At 53.9% G+C, this 25,804-nt stretch overlaps 1 protein-coding gene across 1 annotated transcript; it reads right to left on the bottom strand.

The window, feature by feature from the left end:
- Positions 1-466: 466 nt before the first annotated feature.
- Klhl26 (kelch-like family member 26) lies at positions 467-25,510 on the bottom strand. The gene is given in 3 exon segments (NM_001106075.1): positions 467-3,969; positions 6,211-6,393; positions 25,381-25,510. Coding segments are annotated over 3 exon segments (1,821 nt in total). The 5' UTR covers positions 25,437-25,510; the 3' UTR covers positions 467-2,387.
- Between the last annotated feature and the right edge of the window lie 294 nt (positions 25,511-25,804).

Here is a 25,804-nt window from a genome sequence, read left to right as displayed (position 1 = left end):
AAAGTATGTGTGTGTTTGACACAGCGCACGGATGGAAGCACATGGGGTTGGCGTGTCCATCTTGGCTACGTGAGCTCATGAGTTGCTGTGTGTCCTTGAACTCAAGTATGCCCTGTCACTCAGGTGTGCATGTGCGTGTGTGTGTGTGTGTGTGTGTGCGCGCGTGTATGTTATGCGCATGTGCAGTACACAGGCGTTTTCTTTTCTCTGAAGGACACAGACGTTCACTGACTGAACGTGCAAGTCAGCTTCTGCTAATTAAAAACAGCTTTTTCGTGTTTAAAGTTTACAATACAAAAAATAATTTTCCTTTCTTCGGGGGGGTGGGGTGGGCGCCAAGGAAGGGGCAGGGGCCCCCAAGAACATTCCATAAACTGGCTCAGATGGGCTCTGCACAATCGCCCTAGTTAGATACAGCAACTCCCCCTTCCCCGCCCCCCCTGCAGGCTCCCCGGCCAGCTCATTGGGGACAAGATGTTGTGAGGTGCTATGTGATCTGGGGGACTTGTGGCTGGCAGACACTTCACCCTGCCCCTCTGCAGAAGGCAGCTAGAATGTCTCCGTGGGTTGCTTGGAGCCCTGGCAGCCTGGGCTATAGATCAGTTCGGATTTTAGTAGCCACCACCTGAGCCTTACTGAGGAGGTGGCTGGAATAGCAGGGAAGTGATCTTGGGATGAGGTGGAGGGGACAACATAAGTCTTCTTAGTGAACTGTTCTGAGTGTCAGTCACTTGTCCCCAACTGTGATCCTGTGCTGGGCTAGGGCAAGGATCCTGAAGGTCACCCCCTCCCCGACAGGGGAAGCCTCTGGGAGAATGGAGACAGGTCTGCTGACTGACCAACCATGGCCTCAGAAGCTTATCTGCAGTTGGGGGGTATGACTGAGCAGAGACTGTAGCTCCTGGGGGCTGTAGCCTCCTATGAAGAGGTCCCTCCACGGCCTCCTGTGTACTCCTCTTCTAGGCTGCCCAACAAGCCTGGCCCCTAAGCCCAGCCCAGACACGCAGCAGCCCTGCAGCTCCCTGTTCAGCAGGGAGGTTGGAGAAAAGGAGATAGAGAGGGGCCCCCTAAGCCCGAGGTCACACAGGCTGCAGGGACTGAACACCAGGTCTGCTCCATCCTTCCTCCATAACGCCTTTATTAAATCAAAGGACTTGTCAGCAGAGGCTGAGGCAAAGGACTAGGGTTAATTACTCATGTGCCGAGCGGCCGCACAATGGTGACATCCGCGTCTGTGAGCAGCAGGGGACAGTTTAGATCACCAGAGAACACTCTCATTTGGAAGACAGTGGGGCTGGCTTCCTTAAATAAGAAACAAAGAAAACATAAGGGTGAGAGTTCAGGGTTTAAACAGCAAAACAGCAGGCTGCCATCTTGGGAGGCTGCTGGGGCTCATGCTGTCATAGCACTTCCCACCACCCCACCCTGGGTGGGCCAGACCTGGGGACATGGCTTTCTGCAGCGAACATAGGAGATGGGCACCCGGCTGGCTCTCCTCCCAGGCCATCTGACAGGCTACCTCACCTGAGGTGGCTTTCGTGTTTCCTCTGCTTTTGGTTTCTGTGGATTTCCTCGATGTTTTGGGGCTTTGAGACAGTCTTATTTTGAGGCCCTGGCTGGCCAGGGACTCACAATGACCCTCCCTCATTAGCCTCCAGAGTACCGAACAGGCCACACTTGGCTTGGTGTTCTTCTACAAGTGGATGGCACAGGCAAAGAATGCTGGGTTATAGGGGCTGGGGATTTAGCTCAGTGGTAGAGCGCTTACCTAGGAAGCGCAAGGCCCTGGGTTCGGTCCCCAGCTCCGGAAAAAAAAAAAAAAAAAAAAAAAGAATGCTGGGTTAACTGGACAGGGAGCCTCTTTGGGATGCTCCGGAGTCCACAAGTCAAGGCAGACAGGGAGCTTGGCTGCATCTGTCACCTGTCAGGGTGCCTCTGGGAAACTCTCTGGCTCCTGGCTCCTGAATGCTGTCCAGGCACCCGAGAGCTGATTTACAACCTTGCTCATTTGATTGTGTGTGTGCATGAGTGTTCCATGGTGCCTGCATGGAGTTCAGAGGGTAAGTCTGAGCAGTCTCTCTCTGCCTGTGGATCCCATGGGGAAATCCAGGCTAGGATTTGGACAGAAGATTTCAGTCAGGAGACAGGGAGAGCTGTTTCTCCCAGGACTGGGTGCTTTACATCTACAAGCTTCTGTCTGTTGGGCTAGGGTTGTGGGAAATCAAGACCTAACAACACAGGACAGAGCAGGTCTTCCCTTAGGCAACGGCTGCCATGGTGCCGAAACCTTTGGGACCAGATCTCTCTGCTGACTTGGGGCTGGGAGGTGGGGAGCCCCTAGCCGGGGTCTACACCTGTGGGGAACACAGCCAGGCCGGGATCCCGCGCTACCTCCCATGACCTGAGCGGGGCAGCAGGACAGCAGCACAGGCAATGCCTGCAAAGGACTCGGGGAAGTGCAGGTCTCTCTCCCACTCATCCGTCTCAGTGTTGTACACCTGCACAATGCCTGTGACATTGTTCAGCCTCCAGTTGTAGCCACCCACAATGTAGATCTTCCTCTCCAGCAGGCAGCAGCCAGCTTCTGACTGACCAGCACGCATGGGGGTCACACTGGTCCACTGGTCAGCATCTGGCACGTAGTACTCCACAGCCAACACATCAAAGCAGCGGTCCACGTGGTCCATGCGGCCACCTAGGGCATAGATGCGGCCAGCAGCGCCCAACATAGCGTGCAGCACGCGGGGCTCACGCATGGGCGCCCTGGGTTCCCATCGGTCGGCTGCTGGATCATAGCACTGCAGCGCCTTCTTGTCCTCCGCTGAGACGCCATAGCCACCCGAGATGTAGAGGCGACCAGCAGCCGCAGCCCCCGCGTGGCCCCAGGTGCGGCGCTTGAGTGGGCAGGCAAAGTCCCAGCTGTCGCGGCGTGGGCAGTAGCGCTCGACAGACGCCAGGCTGCCCGCACGATTGCGGCCACCAGTGGCATACAGCAGCCCACCCAGTGCAGTGAGCTGGAACTGTACGCGGCTCTCACGCAGTGCCCGCAGCCGCAGCCAGCGATTGCGCTGTGGATCATAGCGGTAGCAGGCGTCCACGGCGCCCTCGCCACTGCGGTGCTGCAGGTGCTGGCCGCCAGCCACGTACACGAAGTTATCCAGCACAGCCACGCCCGCGTGGCTGCAGCCCAGTTCCATCTCCGTGAGCTCGCGGAAGTGGCGGGCCCCAGGCTCAGGCAACTGGAACACCTTGCTGCTGACAGCTCGGTCACTGTCGGTATACGGTGTGCCTCCGAAGGCCACCAGGGACGCCACATCGGAGCGCACAGCTGTGCGTGGAGACTGCATGTCATGCTGGCGGCAGGGCAGCACGTGGTAGCTGAAGGCCTCCAGCAGGTACTGGCGACACAGGGCATCGTCCAGCATGACGTCGAGTGTCTGCACACTGTCCACCAGCTCAGCAGGCTGCATGAGCGGGAAGCGCACATGGCGTAGCACGAGGCTGGCGCGGGCACGGCGGGCCGGATCGTGCTGCAGCCAGCGCACAGCAGCACGGAACAGGTCAATCTCTGCACAACTCTGTAGCCGGTTGCTCTGCAGAAAGAAGACAAGGCGCTCGAGTGGCAGGCGCAGAAAGTCCTCCTCTGCTGCTATCTGCAGAAAGTGGCGGAATGTGAAGGCATCTACTGACTCACGAAGTGATGTCAGGCTGAAGGTGGTAGCCATCTGGCCAATGTGCAGGCACGTCTCTACGCTCATGGCAGCTTTTAGGAAGTCCTCGCACAGCTCCACCACCGGCAGCATCTGCAGAAACACGGCAGCACCCAGCACATCCTGCACACAGTCTAGGTCCAGTGTTACCTCAGCACTGTAGGCGAAATCGATGATGTGACGCAGGCCACGTGCAGACACACCCTGCAGCTGGATGACGGCCTGGCTGGCCTCACGCATGCCGCCAGTGAACATGGCCCTGGAGATGGGAACACACCCGTGAGCAGGGCCCGCAGAGAGCCAAAGCTTGCTGTACCCTCAGCCCAGCCTCTGAGCAGCCACAGGGGAGCCAGCTATCGCTGCGGGCACATCTGTGTGGGCCCAGCCCTGAGGCTGACTGGTAGGTTTCCTGAGGAAGTTTAAGTTGTAGATGCACAGCTATCTGCCACCTTGAGCTCCAAGTCAGGGACAGCCTGTGTTTGCCCCCCATGCTCCCCAACACACCAGAACCCAGGATCTCTTCACTGACTGCCTGCAGGCATAACCACCTTCCCCAGCCTGGAATCTACGAAATGAGGGTCAAAGGATCTGCCTGTTTCCCCTAAGCTGTTGGGAAGGTCCCAAGGGGTCACTGCCCACAAGGGGCTGTGTCCATTACTGCTGTCTACAGGAAGTTTTAGAGATGGCACTCATGCCCAGGCATGGCCCAGCATCAGCTGAGTCCTCAGCCTGTGAAAGACTTTTGTTAAGGGCCCCTGGAGCCATGTGACAGCTAATATGGGGGTGTGGGGACGGGGGGGGGTGGTTGCAGACCCATGCATGAGGTCTCTGGAAAGGCTTGGGGTCAAGTCTCAACTTCCAGCAGGAAGGAGAGAACTGTGTCCATAGGGGTCCCTGGGTGACATTCTGTAACACTGTACAACAGCCCTCACAACTGTGAGCAGGCCTTCCTGCCAGAGAGGGAGGATACCCCACCCATCATCAAAGGTGATATCCACCCTACAGTGGTCTGCTTGATGCACCCTAGGCTCAGGTTATAGCAGGAGTGAGGCCATGGGTGTCACGGAGGTGCTGTTGCCCAATGCCATCGTCCTGTGGGACCGCGTCCTGGGCCTCCCTAGGACCATGAGGAACAGCTCATAGCCCCAGCCCCTGCCTGTCCCCCAGAGTCCCCACCAGCCCTGGGCACTTCAGTAAGAAAAGAGGCCAGACCAGACAACAGGATGGAGTTTTGCCTTTTAAGGCCTCATGGGCCACATTGCCAGAGCGGGGGTGCCTTTAAAAGGCATTGCTGGCTAGGCTGCCCACCCGCCCCCAAATCCAGAGTAAAAATAGCACCGATGCCCCAGTTGGCTGCAGCAGCTCCCCATAACAGCTTCGCTGGGCCCCAGGGAGTGTGCTGGGCCGAGAGGGCCATATGGCCTGATATATGTGCCTAGGTGACAGTGGACACGGAGAACGAAGGCCTAGCACAGGTCTCCAAGGACAACCATTCCAGCTCCCTCCCTCACTGGCAGGAGCATCCCCTGATGAGACAGCTCCACTGGGCCCTTAGTTCTGCCTCATTCCCAGGACAAGGAAAAGTAGATGGACCATGCATGCCTGGGGCAGGATACAGGACACAGAGGAGACAAGAGACCTCTCTGGGCTCCAAGAGCCACTTTCACAGACACCTCAGGGCCTGAGCACCAGAGCTCCCATGTCCCTCCAGGCTCTCGGCTGCTAGCTTTAGTGACTTGGAGGGGACACCATGGCAGCAAGGGGCTCACTACTACTTTATCCCTGCTGGGCGTACATGGCATCAATGCTGACACACAGCAGGTGTTGGATGAAGGCTTAGGAAGGGGAGGCTGAGGCTGGGTTGGTAGAGCCTGCCTGAGCATGTGTGAAGCCCCAGGTGTACTGCTGCACACTGTCTGCCTAGCACTGAGGAGGTAGAAGTAGAGCATCAGGAATTCATGGGCATCTTGGGCTATACATTGTGAGTATGAAGCTAGCCTGGGCTATGTGAGATCTATCTCAAGAGAGAAAAGTGAGGGGAGGGGCAAGAAAGCCTTCAAGATGGCTCAGTGGGTGGGGGCTCTTGCTGCCAAGTCTGACTACCTGAATTCAGTTCCCAGGATCCACGTGGTGGAGAGAACTCACTCCTACAGGATGTCCTCTGACCTCCATGTGCACCACGGTACACACATGCCTTCACCCCCCACTCACTATCACATGCACACACATGAAAATGAAGTAAATAAAGTGAAGAGAGATGAGGGATGCTCTCGGTGGTTAGAGTGCTTACTTAGTGTGCAACAGGACTGAGAAATAAAGACACACACAAAACCTTGGAGGTCAGGTGCTGGCACACGAGGATGAAGCTGGGGCATTTTGACTTGTGGTTAACCCAAGCTACGCAGCAAAACCTGGTTATTAAAACAAGGAGGTGGCTGCTACATATGTCCCCAGTGAACGTGGCAGAGGTGTCAACTCAAGTCCCCAGGGCTAGGCTTACCTAAAGTAGTCACTGCAGGCCGCCAAGACCACCTTGTGTGCATGGAAGGCTTCACTGTTGACAGTGAGGACCACATCGAGCAGCTGGCCCTGTGCACGGAGGGCAGCCAGGCCCTGCAGGAGGCCAGTGCTATGGCCAGCCGCAGAGAAGGTGCACTTGAGGGCCCCATTCCTGTCAGCCAAGCTGCAAGGACAACAGAGGAGAGACGTGGTTCAGAGACCTCCAGGTGGACACACACACCCATACGCACGCAGTGACATGGGTGACACTTGGTACTGTGGTACTGAGTGCAGAAGCAGCTAAGACAGCGCCCCACACAGGGAGGATGCAGGGTAGCAGGCCAATGAGGGAAGGGGAAGAGACCATTAAACACACCAGGATCTTCTTATAGAGAAGCCCTAAAACCAGGCAGAGGCCCAGCCTATGCCACACAGGGAATACAGCCTGACTGTCCACCATGGTAAGGGCCCTACCTAGAATCCCCCGTGAAGGATTGCACACCTTGCATCCCAACACTCTGGAAATGGGCACAGGCGTTCAGGTTACCCTCACTACAGACTGAGTTTCACGAAAGCCGGTGAAGGCTGGGTGAGAACTTATTTCATAAAACGAACGGAGGATGGTGGTGCACGCCTTTAGCCTCAGCACTCGGAAGGCAGAGGCAGGTAGATTTCTGCGAGTTAGAGGCTAGCTTGGTGTACAAATAGGGTTCCAGAGCAGTCCACAGTGGGGCTGTCTAAAACAAGAAAAGGCAAATCAAACACACACACATACCCCTTCGTGGCCTGACTCCCATTACTCCCTCCAGCCCCACCAGCCCCTGTTGTTCCCTTCAGACACCTGTTACTGAAGCTCTGCACAGAACACCACTCACCTCTGTCTGTGTCCCTATAGCCATCTCCCTCCCTATAGCCATCTCCCTCTCTGAACCACCAGCCCTCTTGGACCTGCCCTTCCATTCTGGGGCCAAGAATGTGGAACATTGGGAAAAGAGGGGGGGTTGGGGATTTAGCTCAGTGGTAGAGCGCTTGCCTAGGAAGCGCAAGGCCCTGGGTTCGGTGCCCAGCTCCGGAAAAAAAAAAAAAAAAAAAAGAGAGAAAAGAGGGGAGGGAAGGATTTGGGATGTCTACCCACCAGTTCCCAAACAAGGAGCTATCAGAGGCTCGAGCTGCTCTATCTGCATGGATCCCTGACTCCCACCATCACTGGCCTGCTGCCCAATTTGGATGGCCTTCTAGAGACCCTCAGGTGGGGAATCAGACATTGCAGGACTGGGCACTGGTTGATGAGATGGGTGCTCAGACTCAGGGTAAGGGTCAATGGTGTTTCGAGGTACAGGCTGCCCTGGATAGGAAGCCGTGAGTCCTTGGGGTGGCAGGAAAGCTGTCTTGGAGGCTGGCCAGCACTGCAGGTACCTGGCTGCTGGGGTCAGGGAGAGAAGGAGTACAGATAGACCAAAGGTACTAGCTTGTCCTAAGGTCTCTCCTGGGCCAGTGAGACTAGCACCTGCCTCTGTCCTCTGAGCATAGTGACATTCTTCCCAGAATGTCTGCTATGGCCATCCAAGGCCCAGGCTTCTCACACCCACAACAGACATGGGACTCAGAGGCTCTGGGAGGTATTGCTACATCAAGGCCAAGGGCTTAAGGCCACCTTTATGCTCCATGGGCAGAGCACCACAGCTTCCTGTGGCCCAGGCTGCCTAGACTCCTGGTGCTACTCCTCATGAAACTGCAAGGGACTGGGGACACTGACACCCTCGGTGGATATATGTAGGCTGTGCAACAGGGACAAAGATCACACAACATCCCGGCCTGGTGTTGCATCCCAGTTGCAGGTGGGGCATGCAGGCCTTATCGCTCAAGAGATAAGGAGCTGGCCAAGAACTGGGTAGAGTCTGGAGCTGGCAGACCCCTGCTGCTGCTCCACTGGGGGAGACAGTAAGGCTCATTGGTTAGGGCAGAAGCCATAGACTGACAGCCAGGCTCAGATGTCACTGTAGGGAGGTGACAGCCTGTGTGACCCTCTCACAAGACAAAGGTGTTTCTCCCTCCTGGGAAGCTAATTAAAATATGTTCCTGCATTCCCTGCCCCAGGGTTCTGAGACAGGAGGACTGCTGCAAATCCAAGGCCATCCTGAATTGAGCACCACCAGGTAAAGACAGAATAAAAAGGCAAGCACAGTGGCCCTGACGGTAAAGGCACCAAGTTTATCTCCTTAACCCACAAAACACTGAGAACTGATCCATGCAAGTTGTCCACACACGGTCACTCACCCCCCCAAATAAATGTAATAAATAATAAAACACCAGAGATTAACAGCTTGGGGGCCCCAGAACAAGTGTCCCCACAGCAAGGGACCTTGGCTACACATGTTGAGGGTGGGCACAAATACAATCTTCCACTGTGGTCCCCAGTCACCCACAGCTGCAGGCTAGCCTAAGCCAGGTTGAACCCCAACAGCTATGAGACACAGCTTTAAGAGATACCACTCAAGGGAGCTCACCAAACTGTGACTTAATGGGCCATAGGATGGCAATGACCTCTCAGGCAGGCCAGTGTCTTGGGCTCTCCTGGGAACCTGCACACATGGGGTTGATCAGGTCAGATCTCGAGGCTCTTGAAGGTTCTCCTCTTACCTGTAATGCTCACTCATTTATTCATCCAGTTACACATGTGACCCCCACCTTGTGATTTCATAGGCCTTAAGAGGAGCAGAGGGAAACAGGACGTTTGTGTATACCCCAGACAGGACACAGAGAGAAAGTGTGGTGATGGGGGGGGTGATCAGCATTGCCAAGCACTTGCCCACAAGATACAGGAATGGTGTGGGAGAGCAGACATGTCCTCAGGGCCACAGTGCTACTGTTTATTCTGCTGGCAGAGAGCTAGCACCCATAGTGACAGGCTGGGCACGCAAGACGGCTCAGCAGGTAAAGGTGCTGTGGCTTCTCAGGGGAAGGAGAGCTGACACCTACAAGTTGCTTCCTGACCTCCACAGCTACTGTGGCATGTTCCCCATCTCCAGCACAGCAAGTACAACTGTGATGATTTCTTAAAAGACCTGCGGGTACATGATGGACTTGGCAGGAGCCTTCTGACATACCAGGTCAGCTTTTCTCAGCTGTCAAGGTAGCAAGGCCCTCTGAGATCACCATGCAGCTCTACAGGAACAAAGGCAAAGCCTTCCAGCCACTGAGGGACTTCTTAGTTCACAGAGACTTTGGGGCAGGAGAAGGGCTTTGCACCAGATATAAATAGCATCATGTAGCAAGTGTCCACTGAACATTGAGCTACTGTGATTCTCCAAATATAAAGAACATCATGAAAGTAATATAAAACCTGTGTCCTGATGAAAGGTGCTTGGTGTGAAGAGATCACTCAGTGCTTAACAGTACTCTACCCTTGCAGACCTAAGTTCAGTTCTTGGCACCATCTTAAGTGGCTCCTAACCACCTGCTATTGTGGTTCAAGAGGAGCTTATGCTTCCTTTCTGCCTCAGTGGGCACCCACACACACGTAGTCAGCCCTCATATAGGCACATAGACATAAACAAACAAACAAAAAAAACTTCTGCCAACAGTGGTGGTACACATCTTTTATCACAGCACTAGGAAGGTAGAGGCAGGTAGAGTTCTATGAGTTCAAAGCCAGCCTGATCTATAGTGAGTTCCAGGATGGCCAGGGGTACACAGAGAAACTGTGTATTGAAAACTAAAAATAGGCTGGGGAGATGGCTCAGCAGTTAAGAGCACTGACCGCTTCTTCCAGAGGTTCTGAGTTCAATTCCCAGCAACCACATGGTGGCTCACAACCATCTGTAATGGGATCCAGTGTCCTCTTCTGGTGTGTCTGAAGACAGCTACAGTGATGTACTCATATAAATAAAATAAATAAATCTTTAAAAAAACAATAAAATAATAAGAATAAGAATAAGAATAAACAAACAAAACAGCAAAGCAGGAGCTGAAGAAATGACCTAGTGGTTAAGAGCACTGGCCCTTCTTGCAAATGACCACGTTTCAGTTCCCACACCACGTGGCAGTTCACGTCATTTATAACTCTAGATCCAGGAGATCTGACGCCCTCTTCTGGACTCCACAGGCACTACACACATGTGGTGCACAGACATGCAGGCAGGCAAAACACACATACATTAATAAGAAATGTAGAATGAAGAATGACATAGAAGCTGGGAGCTGAGAGTTAACAAGAAAGGAAGAAGAGTCCCTAAGAAACAGCAGAAAGGAAGCTCACACCAGCAGGAGCTCACACGTTAGTGTGGACATGCTCAACCTTCCTACCTGCAAACAAGCATCACTTGGAATCTGTGAGGAACAGAGTCTGTGGCCTGCATCATGATGCCTTATGTGCAACCTGTGCCACCCTTCCCACTTTCTGTCATCTCCAGATGACACAACGCCTAGTGTGACACAATGCACCGTGTGGCTGTCCTGGTGAACTGAGTGAGGAGTAACAAGGAAGGTCACTGCTGCTCAGCTTTCCCAGTGCCCCAAGTGCCACATGGGCCACATGGAACAGAAACATCACCAGCAATCTTCCCCAGGGCTGGATCCTGCACTACACTGACCTGACAGTGAGATGTGGGTCAGCAGTGCAGTAGTGTGAGGTCACAGGGGTGAGCAACTGCTGACTGAACTGGTGCTGGCTCCTGGGAGGGCATCTGTGCTGGTACTCCAAACTCAGCCAGAAGCCCTTGGCCCTGTGGGGTGGGAGGGTGCTACTACCTTTGTCCTGTTAAACACACATGCTGTCAAATTGACTTCAAGATGCTCCCATTGTAAGCTCTGGGATTAGCACTGCTCAGCCGCGGCCACAAACACTAGACAGCAGCTAATTCAGACTTGGTCAAAGTACTCAGAATAAATGACTAAGTGCTCAGTCCTGCAAAGGACAACGGTACCCCACCCTCTAGGCTTAGGGGACACTGTGGGTGGAAGGGGACAGAAAGAATGTAAGCACTGGAGGATGGGAGGAGGACTGTGGCATGCTGTCCTCGGCCGGCATATGGCATAGGGCTGTACTCAGGAACTTCCCTGCACAAGGACAAGAGCAAGCCACCCAGCTCAGCCAGCATTCCAGCAGGCAGCATTAACTGGACTCTGTGGCACACATGCGCACACACGCACGCGCACACACACACACACACAAAGGAGAGGACACAAACACGAAGCAGTGGGTAGAGAAGCTGAAGGTGCATAGAATCATAGCACATATGAAATTACCGAAGAATAAAAGGCTTTTTTAAAAATGAAAACCTGTGTGTATGGTGTGGATCCATTTTTCTTCAAATACTGTCTGTCTGTTTTGCTTGCCTGAGAACCAGGCATTAGGGCAGGAAGGGCCATGGGGTCTCTGTCACAGGTGGCCATTGCTACATTCTCAGGCAGCAGGGAGGCACTCAAGAGCCCAGCTGGTGGGAGCCAGCCCAAATCCTCACTGGTGAGGACAGTGGAGCTAGACTAAGTGCCCTGTCTCCCGAGTCCTCTGCTGTTACATTTCTCTGGGGAAAAAAGTAAAGGACCCAGAGTTGATCCGGCACTTGCCGTGAGTAAAAACACTTGCCACCAATGACACAAAGCTGACAATCCCTAGGGTCCACATGGAAGGACAGAGACAACGTCCACAGGTTGTCCTATGACTTCTACAAGGCACTATACCGCATGTATGCACACTCACACACAGGGATAGGATAAAAAACCAATATAATTAGTTTACCCAGAGAAGTGACCAGAGTCTGGGATCCACCAAGGAAACAGGCAGCCTGGGCCTGAAAGGCAGAGGCAGCACACACGGCCAGGGGCACCTTTGGTCTTCTGATCTCTGCAGCTGGTGGCTTGGACTGAGCTTCTGTCCCTTAGGCATTAGCAAGTCCCTGACATGGTCACTCTGTCCCTTCTGGCTGAGAAGCCTCTGCCATGAACCTACCCACCTAGGCTGAGCCACTCTGGGGTACTCTGAGTCCCCATAGTTGAGACAGTGCAGCTCAGCCAGGTCATCGATGGACAAGACAGGGCTGTCCTGCCTGGGCTATGACTAAGGTCACCTCTGCCAACCCCAGGACCAGTACTGGGCGGAGGGAGGACCCATTACTCAGAACAGTTCTAGACAGTGGGCGGCCACATGGTGGGGCCCCCTGAGCCAGTCCGAATCTCCAGACAGCCACTCGAGTCATGGTGGCCGGCCTGTGAGTCATCGGTCAGTGCGTCAGCAACCCTGAACCGGACAGTCTCCAGAGGCCGCTCACCACCCACCCTGGCTGTACCCTCAGCCTGGGTTTGGAGTAGCCTCACATTCCATCTCAGGCCTGGCCCAGGTCCAGCCATCCTGCCATTCTCCCATCCATGATTCCCCCTATACTGCCCAAGGGACCCAGGCAGGGTCCAAGTCTGTGCTGGACACAGGCATATACCAGCCCATCAAAGTGTGTGAAGCCCTGGCTGGGTGCATGGCCCACCTGTTTGGAGACCCAGGTGTGGGGACTGCTACTTGAGTTCTCAGCCCTACAATCCTGTTCTAGGGACATCATGCCAGACCAGGCAGCTAGAGAAAGGGCCCACAAGCTCAGACACACCAGCTGTGGCAGGCCACCCTAGTGACCAGAGCCTCATGGAGCACTGGGAGCTAGGAGCTGGCAGGGGACATGGCCCTGGCCCCCACCCACCCGCTGGCCTTGTCCTCAAGGCCGGCTTTGGCTTTCCAAACCCCAGAACCATTCTTCTCAGAACGTCAAAAAAACAGGCAAGAACAAGAAGGAATTTCATGGAAACATTTCTTTGGGGTTTAGTAAAATCCGTTCCCACCCCCACGCAGAGTACAGGCTCGCTGCCTTGCACACCCTGTTCTGATGCCGGTCCCTGCTCCCCCAGCCCGGCCACTTCTACTTTCAAAGCCAATTTCACTTTTATTGTCCATGTGGTTCGCTGCAGCACAGCACAGCTAGCTGGCTCACACCCTGATTGCACTGCTGCCCCACCCTCGGTCCCCCAAACATGCAGTGGGGGACACAGCTTCAGGAAACAGTATAGTATCAGATTGGTTTCCTCAGATCAGCAACAGGGCCCTGGAACATCTCCAAGACCAGTCCCAGAGAGCCTGGATGGGTGGGGATCATACAAGGACCTGGGTGACAGGACAGTAGAGTGTCAACAGATGTGGATGTCAGAGACCTTGAATAAGGGGAGCTCAGGCTGGAGCATAGTGGCCCAGGGCCTCATCTCAGGCCCTCAGCCATGTTAGGACCACTTCCCTGACCATCCTCAGACCCTTCCCCAGGACTCTGCAGCTTCCCCATGAGCTAGCAAATGTCTTTCTTTTAAAATGGGGAAACTGAGGCACTGGGACCTCTCCTAGCTTTGAGTACCTCATCTTCTTATTGGTACAGCATTCTGTTCCCAGCAAAATCCCAGTGGCTCTGGCCCTAACTACTAAGGCAGAGGGTGTAGAGCTCTGGGGTCCAGCAACCCACCCCTTCCTGTTGCCATGGTTACCCAATGTTTCCCAGTCTGGGCACAGCACTCCAGCTACAGGATCAGCTCACTGTGCTCTGGCACTTCCCACCAGCCAGAGACATGCAAGCCAGCAGCCCCCACTCACTCACTCACGTCAGCAAACCCTCCCCTGGGATGCTCCCTGGCTCTTGGCCCACAGCCTGCTCTACAGTGGCAGCCCTCTCTTTTGGGGTTCATCTCTAATGTCAGGGGGAACAGCAAGGTACCTGCTATAGGCTTGCACCAGGCTAGCCTGTGGCAAAAGAAAGCCAGATTTGGGAGGGGCAAGCAGAAGCCCAGAGGCCACTGAAGGTTCCCAAACCACTGACAGCAAGGGAGAAGCCATGAGACACATATTGCTGGAGGTAGGCCACAGGTCTGAGGCAGAATGCTAGCCTAGGATAAGCCTGGCCTTGGGGCCCAACCTTAGCCACTTGAAAGACCAGACTGGACTCTCTGCCTCCAGACTCAGCAAGCATCTTCTCCACTGAGGCAATGTTTCTGGGCTGCACCTGAAGACAGCCTGAGGGGCAGTGGGAGGTGAGGTGGGAGTAAGAAAGAGGGTGCCTGTGTCATACTGGACTAGGAGACACTTCCTTAAAGGAACCAGCACCAGGTCCCCCAAGAACTCCTGGGAAGTGAGAGATGTTGTTCCCAAGCGCAGGTGAAAGGTGAGCCCAGCAGAACTGCCCATTGTCTCCCTGGAAAATGGGGTGTGGTAGGGGTCAGTTGGAAAGCACTAGTTAGCAAGATGGGTTCCGAGAATGGAGTGCTAGCAGGCTAGGAGCAGGCTGCTTTACATGCCCATCTCTGGCAGGTCAGGAACCATCTGAGGACCGGACTGTCCCTGTGAGCACAAAGACTCACAGCCAATGACAAGCCCCACCCTTGCCCAAGTGCCGATACCTGTTAGGAACACCAAAGAGCAGGTCATGCGCTACAGAGGCTCAAAGAGGATATGGGGTATTAATGTGCCAACTTCCTCCGACCACTGCTTCTGTCATCTGGACTCACAGCTGGAGCACAACACTAGATGTCACCATAGGGATATACTCTGCAGGCTGTGAGCGGAATGCTCCTACCTGACGGGCTCACCAGTGACCCGGGAACATTGAGGAAACACTCTAAGACCCAGAGAGGCTCACACTTTCTAAAGACCACAGAGAAGGGACTAGAACTCCTTACCAATTCAAGCACTTGCTCCCCTCAGCCCCAGACAAAAGGTGCAGGATGTCACTGAAACGCAGCTGCAAGGTCGCTCCTCAAAGCCCAGCTGAATTGGGGCATGGAGCTCAGGAGCCGGAGGAGGCAAAGCCCCCAGACTTTATCCCAGAGGACACCATGAGGCACCCCACTGCCTTAATGAGGAATGGAAGTTCCCTGCAGATGAAGGCCTGACAGCCACCCTGGGAGACTGCAGGGCCTGGCTGCTTTCCCTGCTCCTCGCTCCCTTCAGAACTTCATCCATCTGCTCCTAGCCTACCTCCCCATGGCTGAAACAGGAGCTCTGGGAGGCCAGCCAGAAGGGCTTCCTCCTGCCACATCCTGATGTCCACCCCCACAGGGAAGGAGCTTTGCCACATCAGTGACCTGGACAGTTGGTGGCAAGGTCCAGGTGTGAGTGTGAGGGGTGGCTGGAGAGATGGACGAGAGGACCGTAAATGTGTGCTTTGGCATTGGTGTCTCTGTTTCTAAGCATGGTCTCTACACCCTCACATTTGTACAAGTGTTCAGCTCCCTCTGCTCTGACTCTCACTACTCTGTACTCCCAGAGACCCCCAGTGAACTCCGCTATCCCACCTCCACATGCAGTCAGCCTGTTGTAGTCCCTTCCATAGCCCCATAAGGCCCAGTTCTTGGAGTGCATTCATTCATATTCTCTCTCTCTCTCTCTCTCTCTCTCTCTCTCTCTCTCTCTCTCTCTCTCTCTCTCTCTCTCTCTCTCTTCCCTGGGACTTTGTTTTCATGACACAGTTTCTCTGTGTAGTCCTTGCTGTCCTAGAACTTGCTCTGTAGATCAGGCTGACAGAGACCCCCCTGCCCCTGCCTCCTGAGTGCTGGAATTAGAGGTGCGTGCCACCACTGCCTTGCATTCCCTAAGACTTCTTAGCTCCAGATGGAAGGAAGCTCTTTCCCCTGTGGAGTTGCAAGACTGGAGGGGTATGCAAACCTAGGTCAGGGCGGCAGCTAGGAAAAGGGATGGATTCGCTGAGATTTCTCCATGCATGCGTATGTGTGCATATACATGTGCCATGGCGTGCATGTGTTCACCACCTGGACCCAGGCAGGTCATGACGGCAGGGCCGCTAACCACTGAACCTTCTCTCTGATCAGGCTGATGGCCTTGAGACAAACCTGGTCCAGAACTCCGACACCAGGTCCTGCTCCATCATTCTGCAGGGCACTCCTTTGAGACATGGTCTCACTGCACCTGGAGCTAGGCTGGTGGCCAGCCAGCAACAGTGCCCTCCTGTCTATGCCCTGCAGTGCTGAGTTGAAGGCAGCATACGGCACCAGGCCTGGGGCCTTCCTGGGTGACTAGACTCAAGTCTTCAGGCTTATACAGGCTCAGATGCCTCTCAGCCGTCTCTCCAGCTTCCTCAGCCCAGGAAGCCTTCTCACAGCAAAAACTTCCATCTTCCACAATTCCTGCCACTTTGCTTGAAGCCTCCCCACCCCACCCCACAGTAGGCAGCTGCCCGTGCGAGCCTGCTGAGCTTCCTAGGTAGCCAGGGTGAGGAGGCCAGGCTGGTGATGAGTGGTTAGCAGCTATGGCAGGATAGCCAGCTCCACTCTGGCCACTGAGAGGCCCCAGAAAGGTCAGCAAGCTGCCAGCACTACCCACACCCTCCCAGAGTGACAAAGGCTGATGGGAAAGGGGTGGTGGAATCTATGCAGCAATTCCTGTGAGCAAGGATGTGTGTGCGCGTGTGTGTGCGCGCGCACGTGTGTCCTGACACAATGGGAAACCATTGGCACCTGAAGAGATATAGGCAGAAGGTAGGGGTGCCCAGCAGCTTCCCCCAGGGCTGCACACACACAGCTGACGGGGTGGAAGAGCTGCTTGGGAACCACAGTGGCTCTCTAGGCGCCTGTCACCTGGCAGCTACTCCACCCAGCCCAGCTCCGACTGTCCGGGTAGCGGAAGATTCCAGGAGATCCCATGTCTCCACTCTCACTCTCTGCTTTCAAGCTGGGCTTGAATTCTCCCGTCCCGTGGAGAGCAGGCTCCGGATATCCAGCCCAGACGCCCCGCCCGGTTCCTGGCTTTGACCCCTGTGGAATTTCATGGCTGTGGTGTCAAAAAACATCTTCAGCCTCTATCCTTGAGTGTCTGCCTCAGGCCCTTTAAAAGCTGGAAGGTCGTGCTCTGCAGGCTGAGAGCTTGATCCCTGAAGCAGGAGATGCTGAGATTCCTATTGCTCCTGGGCACAGTGGATGCTCGCTCACTCGCTCGCTCGCTCGCTCACAGTGGATGGAGCTGAGTGTCCACCGGGTGGGTCCCCGTGAGGAACAGCACAGGAGGAGGGGAGTGCTGCTGGGAAGGGCGGGCGGCGCAGGAAGGGCCAGACCGGGGTTAACAAGTGTTAAGAGAGCCAGTCCGAACAGCTGCACAGCGGCTACCAGAGCAGGGTGTGTGTGTGTGTGCATCGCCTGGGGACCCCATGGCCCCGACCTCCACTGCAGACAGCTGAACAGCTCGGCTGCCTTCTCTTCTAACTAAGGGAAGGTTGTGCGGGGCTGCTCTGTTTACTGATCCCCTAGACTCTGTCCCCAAATAAAGGATGGTGGTCTTTGACCCACTGGCATGGAGGGCGGTGCATCTGCCAGACAACCACTCAGCATCCACACTGCTGCCAAGGTCCTGCCCTCAGGTTCACAGGCCTTAAAGGACATAAGATGTGATGGAGCAGTTGGGGATACATAGGCCTGTCATCAGCTAAGGGCAAGACATGGGATGCTGTGGGGCCTGGCAGGTGTCAGGCGGCTGTGTAATCTTACAAAGGTCTTTCTGGTCCAAGTTGGAGACAGTATCAGGCCAATGGCTTAAGCAGGGTAGCTAGTTGAGTGAACCCTTGCTGACTGGCGCTCTGCCTCACCTCGTGTGGCTGCAAGCTTCTTTTGAATGGAATGACTGTTTTAGGGATGGAATACAAGTCTCCCTCCAGGTTCACTAAGCAAAGAGGGCCTCAGAGTCCTTTCTGGAAGCAACGAGATTGTGGCCCAGGTCCCATGCCACCTCTGTCCATGAGACATTTGCAGACAGCACAGCTTGGCTACTCCAGGCCAGAGAGTCTCGCCCTTCCACACACCCTCATAACACATCTCCATCTCCCAGCCCTCAGCCAGGCAGAAACCCAAGGGCCTATGCCCACCCCACCCTGCTCAGCGCATTGTACACAAATGCCACATGCCCTTGGTCCCAAGCCTGCTCTGTCCCAGGCCCAAGGGCCTTCAAATAGCAGGATGAGTGGTCACTGCTCTGACTGCCTCCCTCGCTCTCCTCTGCCCACACCTGGTCTACAAGCACATGAGAGGCCAGATACCTGTCCCAAGGATGGTATCAGCTGAGCCAGGAGTGCTAAGACTGGCGTGTCCACCTCCTCTGAGCCCCATTGCCCCTCAGCCATCTCAGCCCATGGTCACACCCATCCTCAGGTGTGAGGAGGCAGGGGATGACAGTGTTAGGAAGGGGGCAGGAAACTGCCAGGACTTCCACACCAAGGACACCGGCCCCACTAACAAAACCTTTCTCAGGCCAGGTATCAGGCACATGGTTCATGACTTTAATTCCAGGACAGAGGAGGCATAGGCATGTGGATCTCTGAGTTCAATGTTAGCCTCATCTACTTAGCAAGATCCTGGACAGCCTCTTTCAACAATACACCCAAAACCTTTCTTCTCAGCAGCCATGCCAATGACAATGAGCCTGTCCCCGGAGCTCAAAGCTACCAGGTTGCCACAGTCCAGCTGCAAGCCTGCTGCCTGCAGGTGTCCTGCATGGCTGCAGCACAGGCTCCCTTCCTGGCTCTGGGAGTCCCTGTGCTGACCACAGAGGCCAGCCAGAGCTCAGGCACTTACCTGTACCCCTCAGGGCACTATGACATGTGCTCCCAGAGCCAGAGTTCATATAACCGGGTGGTGTGGCACTTTCTTCTCCCACCCCCATGCCAAGGGCTGCAATGCTCCCAGGTGTTTGTCACTCTTAGTACCTCCTACTACAGTGTGGTGAGTGACATCCAAGCACACCCATGAAGAAGCAGGCAGGGTGTAGCATGTACAGACACAACCCCTAGCCCTCCCATGCCTGCATGACCCCAAGGGGCCAAGGGTGGTGGCTTTTCAAGTGGTGATGTCTTGCCTGCCCTCCCTTTGCAGGGGCCATGGAGATTCTAGAGTCTTCCCAGCATTGAGAAGAACCAAACTCCTTGGAAGCCCTGGCCTCAGCAAAGCAAATCAAGGGAATATTTAGATACTCCAGGTCACTAAGTCAGGCCATCCCATGATAAGCCATCTGGCTACCACTTCCCCTGTCCCTGTCCTCCAAATGAGGCCAGGGGTCAAGTGGAGGTGGCAAGTCTCTCGTGGTCACATGACACCCCTATCTATCTTCACTGTCCTGGTGGCTAAAACTTCAGCTCTCTCAAGGAGAAGCTGGCGCAGGCTCACTTAGCCTGGGAGAAGGCCTCTCAAAGCAAGTGCTCTTTGTCCCTAGGCCAGGCTCAGCCCTCCTCTCTGCCTGCCACTGCCAGCCTGGTGGCCACACTGTCTACTGAGCTTCATTCAGCTCAGACATTATGACAGGCTCCACTAGGCAACGGGGTTTGTTGCTCCCGAGAGACGAGGGAAGGGAAGCCAGGCTTTTTCTTCTCTCGTAACTAGGAGAGAAGTCAGAACAAACAAGTTACATAACGGAAGGGACAGTGTGGGCAGCATGGCCCTGAGTTGTATCAACATAACATGGTGGGGAACACAGATGTTACCCCCAGCATGGCCAGATGACACCAGTCTTCCTGGGTAGATGAGGGCATGGCCTGACAGGTTCCAGAGATGGTGACACAGTCAAGGACAGTGTCCCTGCTCCTGGGGGCTTCACTGTCTCCCTAGAAAGACCCGACCCCATCCACAAGGACCATCATCAAAGCACACCAGGGAGTGACTAAGATATCACTAGGTACCACATGAACGCTGCACAGAGCCCCACTACCACGCACTCGCTAATCACGCTACACACAGCCCTACTGGCCTACATCACCGAGGACAAGTTCCAACAGTCCTGAAGCCACAGCAGGGGGCAGGGTGTGGACATTCCCACTGAGACCAAAGTGTCTCAATGAAGCTTCCATGGCAGGCGGGGCTTCTGTGTATAAGACAGGGTCTGGCACAGCATCCCCATAGCTATCCTGCCCTGGCCTTCTGACAATGCTGTGGGTGAAGACTGGGCCAGCCCCACCAGGGGCAGAGCAGACACTGCCCTCCAGCTCCTATGGAATAGAAGCAAACAAACCTCTTTGCTTATAAATTTCTGTTCTCACTTTTAGCTCACTTAATTTTGGTTTCATTCTTGCTACTCAGTGCATGTCCTCTGCCACTCAGCAGCCCCTGGGAGGATATGTCCACTCCATTCCTTCCTCCCTTCCTATCTGTGTCTCACTCAGCAAGCCTGGAACTCACTGTATAGCACCAGCTGGCCTCGAACTTGAAGTAATCAATGTCCTTAAATGCTAAAATTACAGATGTTGGGACAGTACCCCTCTTAGCTGTGATCCTCTTGTTGTGACAACAAACAATGACAACCAGCCCCAAAACGAGCAAAGACATCTAGCAGGTTAAGACATTATAAATAAAATGGTGATTAGCCACACAGTGGAGTATTACTTGATCATGAAAAGGGATGAAACACTGATCTATGCCACAATATAGATACACTTTGAAACAGAAAGCAAGCTGAGAGGAGCCCAACTGAGGAAGGGACATTTTTACAATGGGTGAGGTATGCCAGGTGTGGTGGCACATATCTTTAATCCAAGCTACAGTGTGAGTTCCAGTACAGCCAGGACACAGAGAAACCCTGTGTCAAACAAAACAAACAAGCCAGATGGTGGTGGTGCATACCTTTAATCCCAGGACTCAGCAGACAGAGGCAGGTGGATCCCTGAGTTTGCAGCGGTAGCTAACAGGTTCTAAGGTAGCCTGGGCTACACAGCAAGAGCCTATCAAGAGAAATGGTGAAAGGATAGAGGAAGGGAAGAGGAAGGAGGAGTGAGGGGAGGGGAGGGGCGGGGGGAAGGGAGGGGGGGAAGGGGAAGGGAGGGGGCAGGGATTCCACCATCTCACACAATCTCATCAATATGTAAAGTCCAGACCAGGTGACTCCATAGGCAGGAGGCAGGGAGACAGAGGACAGGGCCTTATGGGGTATACAAACTCGAATGTGTTTCTGTGGATATGCTAACTGCCACAGAAGTATCCCCTGATTTCATGCTACACAGTTTTACTTTAAAAGATTAAAACCCAGCCAGGGTTGGTGGCACACACCTGTTACCCAAAAGCACGAGGGGGGGGGGCGCTAAGGAATTCAAGGCCAGCCTCAGCTACATATCAAGTGTTGGAGCAGCCTAAGCTGCATGACACTCTGTCTTAAACTGAAACCAAACAAAGACCAAGCTGTGGAGAAGGCTCAGTCGGTCAGAAAAGTGGCCATCACACAGCAAAGGCTGCATAGCCAGTGCCCATACTTAAAAACAACAAAAGCAAGCAGCCAGACCCAGAGGTGCATGCCTGTAACTACAGCATCAGGGAGAGAAGACAGATGGATTCATTACTCAATGGCAAGCACAGGCTCAGGGACAAACAAACAAACAAGACAGACAAAAACCTCTCCATACAATTGCCAAAGGGAGGAGGGAGGTGGAAGAAAATTCGATGACCTCTGATCTGGCATGTACACGTATATATCACACACACACACACACACACACACACACACACACACACACAAATAAATGCCAAGGAGATGGCTCAGTGGGTAGGGGCACTTGCTGCCAAGCCAGAAGAGCTGGGAAGAATTGCCATCAATAGTTTTAGCTGTGACCACATGCACAGGACAGAGCCACTGGGGCAATAGTTGTCTGGCTGCTATGAGCATAACCAACCACTCTCTGACTTGACATGTCTACAACTGGGATTTCAGTCAAAAGCCTGGGTCTGGAGAGGTCATAGATGTGGGTGGAGAAGCACTGCTGTGCCTCTGTGAAATGGACTTGATGTATCAGTCAAGTTGCCTGCTACAGAACCGTTTGTGTCTGCTGCCAACTCTGGCTAGAATTCTCTCCACAGTAGGCAGGAGTGACTGCAGACCCATAACTTGTCAAAGCACGGAGAGTAAGAGACTCTGAATGCTTAGCCCTAAATGGGACATCTATCTACCCTGACGAGGCTTGTGGACCATCATGGACAGGGTGTAAAGAATGTAAGAGTTGGGCTGGAGAGATGGCTCAAGGTTAAGAACCCTGTTTTTCCAGAGGACCCGGGTTGAATTCCCAGGACCTACATGGTGGCTTACAATTCCAATTCCAGAGGATCTGCCACCTTCCTCTGACCTCAAAGCCACTGTACACGTGTGGAGAATAGACATATATGCAGACAAAGCACCCATACACAGTAAATAAAAATAAAGTCTAAATTCGGCATGCTGGTGCTAGTGCAGCCATTAACCCCAGCATTGGGGAGGCAGAGGCAGGTGGAGGTGGAGCTCTGTGCATTCCAGGCCAGCTTGGTCTACAAAGAGAGGTCCAGGGCAACCAGCACTACACAGAGAAACCCAGTCTTGAAAAACAAACAAACAAACAAACAAACAAACACCCAAAAATAATTTTTAAAAGGCGGGGGGGGGGGGAGCTGGAGAGCTCGCTGGAGAGAGTGCCAGCTGCTCTTACAGAGGACTCACATTCAATCCCCAGCTCCACACAGTGGTTCACCACTCCACTGCCAGTGACTCACAACTCCACCGCCAGGGACCAATGCCTTCTTCAAGCCTCCAAGGGCAGCAGGCACATAGAAGGTGCACAGACATATATGCAGGCAAAACACTCTCAAACATAAAACAAATAAATCTCAAAAAAATAATTAATGAACAATAAGTGAAAAGACTGAAGTTCTAGGGATGATGCACAGTTAGCCCAGGACTAATGCAGGCAAGGGGATCAGGAGTTAAAAGCCAGTCTGTGCTAAACAGTAAATGTCAGCTCACTGAGAACCACACGGTCAAACAACAACATGAAAACCCTGGAAGAAGGCAGACCAGCAGTTAAGATCAGGCACTGTTCTTCTAGGGGGCCCAAGTTTGGTTTCTGGCACCCATGACGGGCAGCTCACAGCAGCAGCTCCTGATGAGGCCCATTCTTCTGGTCTCCACAGGTACCCGCACACAGCATATACTCCAGACAGATACTCATGAATACCATGAATACATTTTTTTTTTTTTGGTTCTTTTTTTCGGAGCTGGGGACCGAACCCGGGGCCTTGCGCTTCCTAGGTAAGCGCTCTACCACTGAGCTAAATCCCCAGCCCCTCATGAATACATTTTTAAAATACATTTTTAAGCCAGGGGTGCTGGCATGCACACCTTTAGCACCAGTACTCCGGAAGCAGAGGCAGGCAGATCTCTATGAGTTTGAGGTCAACCATGTCTACAAAGTGAATTCTAGGACAGCCAGGGTTATCCAGAGAAACCATCTTGAAATATAAACAAATAAAAAAATAGATCTTTAAAAACTTTATCCTAGGGATCTGGCCAGCTGTTCCCTATTATCTGGCCCCTAAGCCCTGCCCACTTGTTCCCCAATGATTCCATGATCCATCCCTGCTACAGACCTTCAGTCCTGACCCCCAACTCTGTCACATCTCAGTGGGCTGCCAGTCTTCTGAGGCCCGAGCCCCCTGTTTCTGCAGTTGCTGATGGCCTGTATGGAGCCCCTGGTTGGCTCTGACCTCACGCTGAAGCCTCCTGCTGCTCACCAGCAGCTCTGCTAACAGGCAGGCTCAGTGCCTGCTCTAGGTGGTGCAGGGCTTCCCTAATCAGTATCCTCCCTTCAGTCCTAATGCTCAACTCAGGTCCACAGGCCACCAGATCTTTTCCTGCCCCTAGGTCCTATCTTAGGACCAACTTTATCCATGGTCATATGGCCCACTGCCCTTGGCTTTTGTTTATTCCCAAACCATCTAGAGCCTGAATTTCCTCCTTGGCCTCCCAAGGATGGTGGCTGTCTCAGGGCAAGGGTTCCTGGCTCTGGGTCAGTGTGAAAACGGAAGAAGGGGGAGTGATCCCTAAGACAGGTGCTCTTCCCCCGAGACTCCAGATCAATTCGCAAAAGTGTATTGCAATAGAAAGTTCTTGAGTTCAAGGTTGGCCTATGCTATACAATCAGACACTGTCTCAAAAATAGGGTGGGTAGGGGTGGGGGCAGGGTATATGACTCATTAGTACAGTCCTCACCTAGCATGCACCACAGGAGTGGTGACACATGGCTGTCATCTTGACCCTTTGGGTTGAGGAAAGATGATCAGCTACATGTCAACTGTGAGACCAGCCTGGGCTATATGATTCCTCATCTTGAAAAAACAAAATAAAATATTTTAAAATACCTGCCATCTTTATGCAAATTGCCAAGTTCAAGAAACCCACCTTAGGAATTGACTAGGAAAAAGTGGCCTCATTTAACTAAAAGGGTGAATGTGACCCCAATATCTGAGGGCAAGACCTCCAATCCAATCATTGAGAATGAGGGAAGGGGGATTTAAACCCTATGAAGGGTGGAAGGAAGGGAATCTTTTTTTTTTTAAAGATTTATTTATTTTATTTATATGAACACTGTAGTTCTCTTCAGACACTTGAGAAGAGAGCATCCCATTACAGATGGTTGTGAGCCACCATGTGGTTGCTGGGATTTGAACTCAGGACCTCTGGAAGAGCAGTCAGTGCTCTTAACCACTGAGCCATCTCTCCAGCCCAGGAAGGGAATCTTAAAGAAAGACCTTAATCTTCTGAGACTGCTTGTCTTCTCTTAAGTGCTCAAACTCCACAAATATATCCCCACCTCTCACAACCCCTGGTACTCTCTGGCCATCATGATGGATCTGCTGGGGCCCCAAGGTTGCCTCAGTGTCCCCTCTAGACATGCCCAAGTCCCTTGTCCACCTACCAGGCTCCTAGACAATTTTCTGACAATCAAAACCTGTTGAGGTCTCACAGTGGTGGCCTCAGTGTCTCCCCAGATGTGTCCAGGTCCCTCCAGGTGACTGGCCTCAGTGTTCCCCTCCAGACATGCCCAGGCCTCTTGCTCCCTGCCAGGCCCTACACGGTTCCCTGTCCATAGGGTCCTGTGGAGGTCCCCAGGTGGTCTCAGTGTTTCCTTCAGGAACGCCTCGGTTCCTTCCCGGGCCCCGGGGTTCTTGTGCAGCTTCCCACGTCACCTTCCCAGAACCCCTTCAGCTCCGGGCTCGCAGCTCTTAGGAAGCCCGGCCTTAGGCAGCCCTCAGGCCTGCGCCATAGCTCAGGACCTTAGCAGCTAGGGACTCGAACGTCCACGCCCCCGGCGGCCCCGGGTCAGCCTTGCCCGGGCCAAGAGGTGCATGCCAACAAAGACACAGGACTCACCTGCTCGGGCGCTCGGGGCTCTGGCCAGAGCCGCTGCTGCCGCCGGACTCCGCCATCTTCCGCCGCGCGCCCGAGCGATGGAGCGGCGCGCGGACCCGGAGACCGAGGCCTGGGCAGCGGGCGGAACCTGCTGAGAGCGAGGGAGGGACTTGGTGATGGGCGGAGCTTGGGGCAGGAGCGGGGCCTGAGGAGAGCAGGTCCAACAGCAACTAGAGGAGCCTAGGGAAAGCGTGGGAGCCCGGAACAGTCTGGGGGCGGGGCCTGAAGGGACCAAGGGAGGGACCAAAAAGCGGTAGGCGGGGATTGATGGGCGGAGCCTGTGAAAAGAGGTGGAGCTTAAGACCTGGGAGGGGTGCAATGAGAATTATAAGCAGGACCTAAGAGTGGACCTAAGGAAGATGGTACCTGAAGTGGGGTTGAAGGT

This window comes from Rattus norvegicus, chromosome 16, assembly GCF_021556685.1.
Source record: "Rattus norvegicus strain SHRSP/BbbUtx chromosome 16, alternate assembly SHRSP_T2T, whole genome shotgun sequence".
NCBI lineage: Eukaryota > Metazoa > Chordata > Mammalia > Rodentia > Muridae > Rattus > Rattus norvegicus.
The sequence above is the reverse complement of the archived record's forward strand: the minus strand, read 5'-3'. Positions and strand labels throughout refer to the sequence as shown.